This window comes from Pollicipes pollicipes, unplaced genomic scaffold (assembly GCF_011947565.3).
Source record: "Pollicipes pollicipes isolate AB1234 unplaced genomic scaffold, Ppol_2.1 Scaffold_3087;HRSCAF=3621_pilon_pilon_pilon, whole genome shotgun sequence".
Lineage (NCBI taxonomy): Eukaryota > Metazoa > Arthropoda > Thecostraca > Pollicipedomorpha > Pollicipedidae > Pollicipes > Pollicipes pollicipes.
Window position 1 is genome coordinate 23,874,574 of NW_023596225.1, and position 12,060 is coordinate 23,886,633.

A 12,060-nucleotide genomic window follows, 5' to 3' on the forward strand; every position below is an offset into this window, starting at 1 on the left:
CGCGAACAGTTAACAGTGATTTACACATAATGTACGAACAGTGATGTCATTTTTTGGAAGCATTTTTTATATTTAGACCAAACCCGATGATTGCTGACCGACCCATCTGGTTGAGCAGGTGTTGCCACAGGGTACAGACCAGAGACCAGCTTCATTAGCTGGGGCTGATGATGCTTTGAACCAGGATCTGGGTGCCAGCGGAAATCCTGCGTTTACGTCACTGTGCAGACAACCTTGGGCATCGTAGCAGCCAAGTTCTTGCATACTTTTATCCGCATAACTCGCCGGAGGTGTGCTATAAAACGTTGGATAAGCACTGTGCCCTGTATTATTGCAACAGCGTCAAGCTCACGATCGTTTGTGCGTCGCACTACACGGTCGTCATTCGACTCGGCTATGAGATCACAAACAGGATGAAAAATCAACAGTTTTGGCAGAAGTCGGAGCCCGAATTACACCATAAGTTGTCAATGCCAGACATTTCCGTTAGCGGCTCCTGGCTGCACCACCACACAACACTACTAAGTGAGTAACATGCATCTGTGCACTGCCACGTGCTATGTGCATTATATGCAGATATACAGAGTCTAATTAAATGCATTCAGTTTCCATTTCTGTATTTATTCACGCTAACGCAATGAATGGAAATTGAATGCATGAAATGCACCAATAAGACATATGTCACCCTAGGTATAATCACGGAAAACGAGTGGCTGCAAAACAAATCATAAGCGCCAACATGGCACACTGGGATGATCAGCGCACGAGAACCTTTATGTAGACTACGTAACTGGATAGCATGCTATACTTTGCGACTATCAAGTTTTGTAGCACATCATCAGAAGTCAGATTTGCACAGCGACAAGAAATGACTTAATTCGTATCAACAGTGGCTTAACACTTCGTCAAGGTACAAAGTGCATAAAACAACTAAGCTTATTGCTATAATCAGAAACTTAATGGCTACAGCATTATCACATGAAGGCAAAACTCAACCGCAAAATGAGGATCACGACAAACACCACCCAAGGCACAGCTTCCGAAATGCGCAAAAATAATTAGTTACTGCTACAATCTCACATCCACCGAACTCAATCATTGAACAGCTATCAGTCAAACACAAACCTTATTTGTGCAGTTACACCCGCAACATAAGCTAAAATGGCGCAAAAACCTGCGACCGCGCTACTCGCGCCATCTACCGGGGACATGGTAACTCCGCCCAAGGCCATCGTGCGACCTGCCACCTGGCGGTGCCCCCCCGTCACCGGCCGAGGTCGCTCTTGCGACGGCGCGCCGTGTCGTGCCGGTAGTAGCCCACCTGCGCCAAGATCGCCACGTCGATCATGATTTGGAGAAAACCGCAGAGCCAGAACTGGGCGGGTGCCTCGCGCAGAATGAAGTAGCCCGTCTTGAACGTGTCGCCGCACGTCCACATCGCCACCATCTTCACGCTGCAAAGAACGTAGGCAGATGCACAGAACGGTCCACCTCTTAGAAGGTACTGTAAATCCTGGGTTATCCCGGCTGAGATGGTGACCCAGATGGATGAGACCTTCTAAATATTAAAGAACACAATCACTGATATGCTCTTTTCGCAAGCATAACGTCGCAAGTATTGCCCAAAGCAACCACACGCAAGCATTGCACAAATAAATCACGCGAAATCATTGCCACCAGTCAGCACCAGCATTCAAGTACTGCCGCTCCAGTGCCCTTATGCGCATTTTTGTGCTTAAATATGCATGAAGCTGTTACAAAAGCTCACACTCAGAGCTTTAGAAGATCCGGCCAGCCAACCACATCTTAAGACAGGACCATGCCAAACTGGGGCCTGCCAAACATGCCAAAAAAGCCTCATCGGGCCAAAAACACATGAACACCATGAACTTTTCACATAATGTCTAACAGTATGATAATCACAGGCAGTGTCAGAGTGGGTAGGCTGAACGACTGCCCACCACGTTTTCAGACAGGGTCGGCGAATGCCGCCTTTTGCCCACCCAGAAGCTATGGGCGTTTATACTTACAAAACTATATAAAGGCCTGAAACTATAGGCGTTTCCTCGAAAGCCGTGCCGGGCCCCGTACACGATGGTGGTGGCAAAGATTAGCAGCAGCGGGAGGGGCGATCCGGATCACGTTCAAAACGTAGTGTAATGATCGAGAGAAGGCAACAGATATGAAAGGATCACGCATGATTATCGGGTGATCGTGCTACAGAAGGCCCCTGTCTTGCATGGGAGAAGGGCACAATAACAAACATTACAAGAAGCTGAACATCAACATATGGTGGGAGACGCGTATGAGAGAAGAGCGTCCGTTCGAAGAACCCTGTATGCATTAGCTGGTTTCACTTAACTATAACGACGCTGCTATTGTACTTATACGCTGCTATTGTACGTAGAATCTCACGCATGTTCGAAAGTGCCTCTATGCTTGTCTCCAAGAAAGGATGGCGCGCCTGCGCCCTCGGGAAGTTAGCCGCATTTTTCCAGAGGAAAACAGTGCCTCATTCGCTTTAGTTTGGGTTCCTAGGAAATATGTACATCCCTAAATTTGCGCCACGAAGCAGAGCCAGGCATAACCCAGACCATAATGCAATGTGACGACTTTTCAGTCTAAGGAAACTGGTTTTTATGGTAAAGTTTCGCCATGGACACCAGCCTGTCCATCTTCAAGACATCCCCGATGCCAACCCTGATATTAAGCATAAAAAGCAGACGAAATGCTGGTGAACAGCCTACGATTTGGAAAGACCACACCTTAATAGTGAAACATTTTCAGCCTTTGCAAACGTCAAAAGAAAATAGCATTTCCCCAATGTGAAGCACGCATTACAAGATGATTGTGAATGGCATTTTAATTTCAATAATAGAAGAAACGGTACTTTGCTCTGATTGGCTGCGCACGAACCTCATTCCGTATGTTGACTTTTGCTCGAAGTTCTTGTAGAACTGCGGTGCTCCCAGCATGGCCTCCGTAAAAACGGCGAGAAATCCGATCGTTTCGACAAACCAAGGATTGTCTGTGGAGAAGACATGGAGAGCGGCCTCAATCACAGCCCGGGTGAAGCGTGAAGACTCTTGCGTGCCCACTGCTAATGGTGTACCTCTGGCTGCAATTGTGCAAACTCCATCGGTTTAAAGATGATTCTCGTCGTCGTTAAACCGCAAACAATGGCGACATCCCGCACTCGGCAAAACCCACTACGTGTTAGCGCTGTGGGGCAATCTTTCCACACATCACCACTGCGCATGCAATGCTGATTTAACTGCGTTAAAAAAACATGCCTGATCAGCAGCATAAGAGGAAACAGCCGTGCAAGACACTTGAACACTGTACGACATCGGGGCAGCTCCAAGCTACGTACCGATCAAGAAGTACATCAGCACGGAGCCCACCAGGGCGAAGGTGAGCATGCACTCCACGTACGACTCGAAGTCGGTCCACTCCCAGAAGTACCGCATGTCAAAATCTGCCGAAACAAAACAGTTGTGACGAAAGACACCGACAGATCGGCAAAGCCCAGTGCAGAACGAGCTCTCTTCATTTTTTTTCACGAAGCGTCAGCGCGCAATCCAGTCGTGGGCCAGCAACGATTACGACGGCCTAGACGTAGTGTTTTTACTGTCAAGGATGCGTTGAAGGACCTCCGCTTAAACCACGAATCGCATCTCCGTGGTTATTTGACGTCATCTCAACTGAGCTAACTAATACTTTGCCGTGTACAATGTTATGTGCCAAATGCACAAAACGTGCGACATGATCCTCACTATCTAATGACGTATCTAATGATGCATGATGCATCACACCAAGTACACAATACACCACACTGGCGTGTTTGAGACACTTGGGAGGGCGCAAAAACGGCCCCCGTAGGTAGCGGAACGGGACAACTTCCCCCCCCCCCGCCTTGCACTTGATTTCCCAGTAGCCTGCCCAATATATAGATTGCTTCTTAAAGATCCAGTGCTGGAGCCCTTGGTAAGCGTAGTCCACCAGTTCACCGCAAAGCCCGGCAAACCCCGTTGGAGAAGTTATGTGCCGGTCCGTACATGTTATGTCGCAAGGCGGCTCATTTGGGGAGCGCAAGACTTGCCAGCGCGCTGTGGGGCAGATCTGTGGGTACGCATCCCAGAAACCACGCTGATGTTATTCGTTTGCGGCGGTCAGTCTTCCATTGGCCGAAAGTCAGGCTGCTGGGGCAATGTGCGGCGCATTACAATATAGTCAGTAATCGTCGCCGAACTGACAATGCTGTACTGGGCGGCAGGGTGGTGGCAACGCCTCTTGGGCGGGGAGTGGTGACAGTGCTTTAGTGGGCGGCGGGGTGGTGGCAACGCCCCATTGGGCAGCGGAGTGGTGACAGTGCTTTAGTGGGCGGGCGGGGTGGTGGCAACGCCCCATTGGGCGGAGGAGTGGTGACAGTGCTTTAGTGGGCGGCGGGGTGGTGAGTGCTTTACTGGGCGGCAGGGTGGTGGCAGTGCTTTACCGGGCAGCGGGGTGGTAACAATGCTTTACTGGGCGGCGAGGTGGTGGCAGTGCTTTACCGGGCAGCGGAGTGGTGACAATGCTTTACTGGGCGGTAGAGGTGGTGACAATACTCAACGGGGCGGTTGAAGTGGTGACAATGTTTTTCTGAGCGATGGGGGTGGTGCCATTGCTTTTCTGAGCGGTGGGGGTGGTGACATCGCTTTTCTGAGCGGTGGAAGTGGTGACAAGCATTTGCTGGGCGGCGGGGGTGGGATCTTCGGAACAATCTACGTTTAGCAAGGACTGATCCCGAATTCACCCCTGCAAACTCTGCAGTCAATGTTTGAAAAACGCACGACGATCAAATTGGAACAATACGGGCCATCCCATCTATGATTGAATAGCATGAACCTTACATGCCAAGAGCTGTAGAGAAATAATTCCGTGGATTGTCGTACTTGCAGTCAGCTCGCCAACTGCATCACGCCGAAGTGCAAAGCAATGCCCCAGCTAACCTGTGAAGGTGCGCTCCTTGTACTTGACGATATGCTGGCGGCTCTTGACGGCAACGCAGACGTGGATGAGCGCCAGCATGACGCCGTTCATGATGACGCTCTGCGCCAGCAACGGCAGCTCGAAAGGGTGTCCCATCCTGACCAGAGGGGGTGAGGGTCAGCACAGAGAACTAGAAAACAGAGGAAGCAGGGGGGGGGGGGGCGAAAAAAAGACAACAGGGGCTCTATGCACATGGTATGGGTAAGATAAGCCAAGCTTGCGAGAGCGCGCGAACAGAGGTGATCCCGAGAGGCGGGGTCCGGCTCAGACAAGCCATGAGAGGGGTCATGGGATCCAGGTCAAAGCTGAGACGCTGAAGGAGGAGCGCAGGACAGACCAGGCTTGTGGTGAAATGGCAGTGTGAGGTGTCCAGGCTGGAAGGTGTTTTACTTCATTTGAAAAGGAATAAATTGCAATCAACATCCAAGGTGGCCTTGAGGTAAGAACATTTTTTAAACAACATTTGTTGTGCACACCACAAATATACCACCAAAATATGCTTAAGTAGCATATCCGAAAATAGGGCGGGATTCTGAGCCAATTGGCAGTTCACAATATATGGTATAGTACAAATAGAAAATGATATTTGTGTAAGTTAGGGCGGTTACAGGCTTAACCAGGATCAACAGCAACAACTGAATCAACCCTTGCTGAGACAGGTGTAACAAGATTGTAGCAATCAGTTGCTCACCAGAAAAGTATGCGCAGCGTGTTGGCGAGCAAGAGCGCCAGGCAGACAAAAAGTGAGAAGCCCTCTGTGTTCTGACTACGCTTGACTTCCAGGTACTGTGGGATGTAGGGCACGGCGCCGCCGAGCACCATGGCACCGGCCGACACCAGTGAGACGGCCTGCACCAGCAGCGCGGCCGCCTCATCCTCCCAGGCCGGCGCCGACGCCGCCGCTGCTGCCGCCGCCGCCGCCGCTACCGGCTCCACCATTTCGCCGGCCGGAGCATCCACCATGGCCGCCATAGGGTCCCTAAAACAGGCAGGCATGGAAACAGTCAGTAAGGGGCAGGGTTTTGCTGCCCTTGCTGTTCATCTTGTCATTGATTATGTGACCAAAACATGCAAGGCAAGCTGCCTGTGTTATCTGATGATTTTGTTTTGTATTAAGTATTTTGCACTGTCCAACAATTCAAGTACCCAGGATGACCAAAAGCAGCAGTGCTGCAATCTACAGTGATGTCTCCACCACTGAATACATGACATTTTTCCAAGTTCTACAGAGCTGAGATAATTTTTGGGGAAATGGTAGCTAGGAACATCTTGTTTCTCATTTACATGGAATACCTACTGAAAAAATCAACAATTACATAAGATAACCTAGCTTACCGACACCAATATAAGCTGGTAGCAATCCCAAGCATAGAATCTTGCACATTAGTACTTCTATGCTCAAGCAGCACATGCATCCTCCAATGATATTAAAAGTTCCACACACCAATATACAAAATATAAAAATTTAGCCTACAATTTTGATAAGATGCATTTCTGTGAGGTGTGCCCACACAAAACAGTACACCAGGGTAAAGGACAGAAAATATTTCATATAAACCAATTTCAAGTCATTTCTACTGACAAGATCACACAAAGATTGATCAAACAGCAGGTATTCTGATCAATTAGGCTATCAGCACTGATACATCATGCAGAAGGTATCAAAGTGTTGATGCCTAGACATACCTATTCAACATTTTTTTAAAATGGTGCACAAACTTGGCACAAGTATATGCTAAATTTTGTGCACACCATATTACTCTGCATTTCTCCATAAATTTTGCTCAAAAAAGTTTTATGATGTTTCATTGGAACATATTTTTGCAACTTTTATGATGCAATGAAACACTCAAAACATAGAAATTAATGCTGACCATGACAGATGATGTGGCACCAATTTTGTGGCATTAATAGCCTGATAATGTTGCTATACTTGGCTGGCCTAAGGATTACATTCACTTGGCATCCCTCTGTCTTAAATATAACACTGCCTAGAATGACCCCTGCAACAGAACCCACTTTGTCCAGGAGACACCATGGAAAAGCCTGTTCCCCCATCTCAAAATATGTGATGCTGCCCCGGTTATGCTATAAAAATTTGGGATCACATATTTTTATAACCTGTTCACCATGCACCTAGCCTCAGGATGCATGACAGTTATCCTTACTGATACAGTGAAGTTAATAGGAAAATAAGAGTAGTTTTTTATATATTTTGCCTGGCTCAATCCTCTGTGCCAACAATTATGCATTAACCTCTTGGCTACTGGCCACAGGTAAAATATTAGGCTAATAAACTGGTTTAAACTTTCCAAAATAGGTGAAATGTAAGATCATGAATACCACAGCTACAGAAATATGTGTGCTGCACTGGACTCTGATGTAATAAGTGCACTGAATCTTGCCTTTATGCCTGGAAAGCTGAGACAAATCCAAATTGTGTTAAGTTCAGCATCTTTTGGTGACCTAGCATTTCGAGTATCCTTGCCTAAAATTGCCACTGCAACATCAAATTTTGTTATAAACATGGGCCCTCTAACTGCTGAAATTGACGATGAGTACCTACCGCACCCTCAGTGCTCTGATTCGCTGCATACAGGCGCTAAAATTACTGCCCCGATGTGCGTGCCACGTCTGACATGCTCACATCCCGACATACTTTTCCTGTTTGGCGCATGGATGTGGTTCTACTTACCCCATCTTAGCCCTCTGCTACCCGTACCAAATGTCCTCTATCCAAGCTGGAAAATGACGCAAAGTTGAAGGTTACTTCAGCAGGATGAAAACTACAAGTCCCACCGTAATTATATCACGTCAATACCCTACCCCATTCACCGGGCTCCACCCTCCACACGGCCCCAGTTCTCAGCCCCCCGCACGGCCTCAGGTGCCACGACTTTGCAACTACTATTGTATGCCTGTGTTGCGCTATTATTGTCCCCAAAGCGTATAGTGATGGATATTATGAGTGGCACGTTATCTCCATTGCTCGTACTCGTCGGTGAGTTCTCAATTAAGTGAGATATACCTGTAATTAATCGTGATGGTAATGTTATCGATGCACACAAAATACACCAAAAAGTGACTTTAAACCAGTGAAGTGAGTTGTATTTATTGCTGTGATGCTCACAAGAAAAGGTACTTTTGGAATTCGTGATCTTCTGATTTCGGTAGCTCGACACTACGAGGCAGACAAGCGACGCGACCCTTTCACGTGTCAGAGAGGCAGGCGTCGGTTCCCCCGTGTCTGGTCGTGGGTCAAACACTTACTTGGCGTTTGTAGCAGACTAAGGCTGTTTCGAGATGGCAACGAAGAACGCTAAGGACCTGCTATGGTTCGATAAGTCAACCTATGACGATGCGGAGCGAAAGTATTACGAGCGGCTTTCGCGAGGGGACGCAGCTCCATCTGCCACGCCGGTGTCGTCAGTCGCCAGCGAGATCGCAAAAGCAAGACAACATATCCAGCAGTCTCTGCAGGCGGGTGGCGCCGGACTTAGCGGTGATGCCATCGCCAAGGTGTCTGCCATTGAACAGGAAAACATCGCCCTCAGAAATATATGCTCTGACATGTCCGAAATCATCAAGAAGCTGGAGGCACGTCTGGCAGCCTTGGAGCTAAAGGTAACCGGGCCAGTATCAGCTGCTCAGGCCAAGGCTGCCCCAGCGGCAGCCAGCAATGGTGATGATGATGACGATGATGTTGATCTGTTTGGCAGTGATGATGAGGCAGAATCTGCAGAGGCTCAGAGGGTGAAAGAGGAGAGAATTGCTGCTTATGCTGCCAAGAAAGCCAAGAAGCCAGCACTTATTGCCAAGTCCTCTGTACTCCTTGATGTTAAACCTTGGGATGATGAAACTGACATGAAAGAAATGGAGAAAGCTGTTCGCACGGTCCAAATGGACGGCTTGGTCTGGGGTGCTGCCAAGCTTGTTCCATTGGCATTTGGGATTAAGAAGCTTTCTATCATGTGCACTGTTGAAGATGATAAGGTGTCCATTGAAGAACTGTCAGAGAAGATTGAGGAGTTTGAGGACTTTGTCCAAAGTGTTGATGTTGCGGCCTTCAACAAGATTTGATCGTCAGGAAAACAATGGCACGCTGATCTAATGGTAAAATCTAATCATTCTGGGGCAATATGGCCTGTTTCAAGTCTGTCAACATAAAAAAGTTCAAAGTACTTTTGATAATTTTTGTGAAAAGTGTCAAGTGAATACACCATGACAAAGCAAAGCATATTTTTTGTTTGCCAATACCTGTGAATAGTGTATTGCATACCAATGACATTCACCATTCCCGAAGTTCAACAGTGCTAGCAGTAGTGTATATATTGTTAGAAGCTGAAATTTGTTAGTTTGTTAGGTGTGCCCCTACATTCCAATCTGGGGTGCTGGTAGTGTAGTGGTTAGCTTGTCTGGGAAACCAGAGGTACTGGGGTTTGACTCCCCACAGTGCCCGCCCTTCCTGCCAGGGTGAGAGGCGGGCGACACCATATGGCCTCAGGGGCTGAGTGCGTGGTAAAGCCCCAATCACACACACACACACACACACACACACACACACACATACATACATTCCAATCTATGGAATTGGTTGTCACATTTCTGTACAATGTCTTGATCCACATAAGTTATGAACAAGCTGAACACCTTTAATCTGTTTTGACATCCAGTATCTCCCAGTGAATAATGTCTATCATCTTCAATCTGTTTTTACATCCAGTCTCCACCCAGTCATAAACATTTTTCATGGAAGCGGGCTTCAGTATGATTTTGTTGAAGGGCATGAGAATCAAGGCTCAGAGTATCAGGATGTGAAAGTCTAGGGCACAAGTTCAGAAAAATGGGCACAAATCATCAAAACACTTGACTTGCCCTTGAAACTCGATAGCTAACTGAGACAAGAAGAAGTGGGAGGTTGGAGGCAATTCATTTTTGGAGCAAACAATCCTTTCCACAGATTGCTCTAGGGCTGGTGCTTCACTAATGAGAACTAGAACACTAGGCATAAACATGTCTGAGATTGGTGGAGTTAGGGAAACATCAGGATTGGAGAAGTTCAAATGAACCATTTAGGACAACCTTGCCAGTGAATGAGATTTTTCGGGGGAAAATATGCATTCCAATGGCAGCATTCAAGGGGATGAAGTTCCACCTTGTAAAAATGTGGGTGGGGTATATCATCCCCATCCCCCCCGTGATTGTATTCATAAAACTCGCCTATCTGCTTGCCCGCCCCCATGTACCTGCACCTACAAAATGATCTGGTTAGGCCTGCGGTCACGAGACAACCAATATGCACCATTACACCGCCACGAAAGCAAACTAGGCTATGGCAATATGTGATGCAATGAATTTATGATTCCACTCAGTTCATACGAGCGCCGCAAAACCGGCTTAGGACTCCATGACAATTTCGACCTGTCCATTCCAGTGCAAGGTGCAGATGCGCTAGGTAAATAATGCATTAGCATAAATTAATAGCATGACTCCAAGGAACTGCTCTGGTTGCAAACGAGGTTTGCAAACTTATCCCCTTTCGTGCAACGTAACACATAGCAGACCTAAACGGATCCGGGACCCCGCCCGAGGCCTCGGGACCTACGATTTAGGGTCCGATTTGAGGACTCGAGGGGTCCGAAAGGCTGACCAGAGGTGGCATGCAAGGGCCCGGGCCGCAGGGCCGGACGCTTCAATGTTATCCAGAGGGCCGCGCGCTAAGCGGGGACTACCTGAGTCGATAAGGGTGTATGTGTCTGCCAGACACGACCAATTACGACAGTCTCCTCCGCATCGGCACGGGCCTGAGGGCCCATTCTTCTAGCAAGGACAAAGCAGGAGCCAGCGATTTACATGGTTAGGGCCCCAAGCATCTGTCGGGGGGCCATAGCGCCTAACAAGGGCCCTGTGTTGGCGAGGGGCCGAATCGGCCGGAGGCAGTGTTCGAGGAGGCCCTAAGGCCCTGGAGGGCTCACAGGGACCAACGGTCAAGGGCCCGATTGGAAGGCTTGACGGCAGGAAGTGCTAGCTGGGTCTTCTTCAGGGTATCCAGCTTGCAGGGATGGGCAGAGGGCCCTTTGCGGCGATATAGGGCCCCTGAGTCGATATGGGCCTATATGTTGGTCAAGCACCACCAGTACCACACCGTAAGCTCCGTGTCGATATGGGCCAAGGACCCGCTTCCCAATCAGCTACAAAACCTGGGACAGTGATTCACACTGGTCGGAGCCCCAGTATCTGTTCGGGGCCCGCAGTACGTAACAGAGGGTCTTATGTTCGCAAGGGGCCCAGAACCGACCAAGGATATCGTTCGATGAGGCCTGAAGAGGGACCCAGGCGGCCCACTGAAACCGGCGATCGAGGGCTCGGTTGGAGGGCATAAGGGTCTGAAGGGCTGGCTGTGAGTCACAAAGAATCGCAGCCCTTGGGGTCGTGACCTAGGATATCAGTCAGAGGACTCTTGCACCGTTTGGGGTCACCCCGAGGCAATGCGGGGATCTCGGTCGGCCAGAGACCACGAACACCGAACAGTTCGATTCCTGTCAGTCTGAACCCTGGGGCCCATTTCCCAAGTAGGAGTAAAGCCGGAGTCCACGACTTGCATTGGCCTGGGTCCCTGAAACAATGATTGGGGCGCCTGTGTCGGTCGGGCACCCACAGTACATAACAGGGGGTCGTGTGCCAATTAGTAGCCCCCAGTCGCTCACAGCCTTTGTTTGAGGATTCCGAAGAGCCTCTCGGGGCCAAAGATCAAGAGCCTGATTGGAGAGGTGAAGTGCCCGAAGGGCTGTGAGTCGCATTTACTACCCCGTCCATAGGGCCATCATATTCATTGTTGGTTAGAGGGTCTCTTGTACTGATTACGGTTCCCCGAGACAACGTGTTTCTCTTCTTCGGCCAGAGATCAACACCGAACGGCCGGGTGCGTGCCGGTCTGATCTCTTTGGGCCGATATCCCAAGCAGTGAGAAGGCCGGGCCCGCGATTTGCATTGGGCTCGGCCTTTCATTGCATTTGATTCCCGCATCGG

At 48.9% G+C, this 12,060-nt stretch overlaps 2 protein-coding genes across 2 annotated transcripts; one reads left to right on the forward strand and one right to left on the reverse strand.

Annotated features, from left to right (window-relative positions):
* Nucleotides 1-319: 319 nt before the first annotated feature.
* On the reverse strand, nt 320-7,894 carry LOC119090553 (solute carrier family 66 member 2). Its single transcript, XM_037213374.1, has 6 exons — nt 7,727-7,894; nt 5,723-6,010; nt 4,992-5,128; nt 3,374-3,478; nt 2,917-3,028; nt 320-1,454 (listed from the first exon to the last, which is right to left on the reverse strand). Exons 1-6 carry the CDS (start codon nt 7,729-7,731, stop codon nt 1,265-1,267), a joined length of 837 nt encoding a protein of 278 aa, XP_037069269.1. The 5' UTR covers nt 7,732-7,894; the 3' UTR covers nt 320-1,264.
* Nucleotides 7,895-8,225: 331 nt separating this feature from the next.
* On the forward strand, nt 8,226-9,270 carry LOC119089773 (elongation factor 1-delta). The gene has a single exon (XM_037212586.1). It carries the CDS (start codon nt 8,335-8,337, stop codon nt 9,109-9,111), a length of 777 nt encoding a protein of 258 aa, XP_037068481.1. The 5' UTR covers nt 8,226-8,334; the 3' UTR covers nt 9,112-9,270.
* Nucleotides 9,271-12,060: the final 2,790 nt, after the last annotated feature.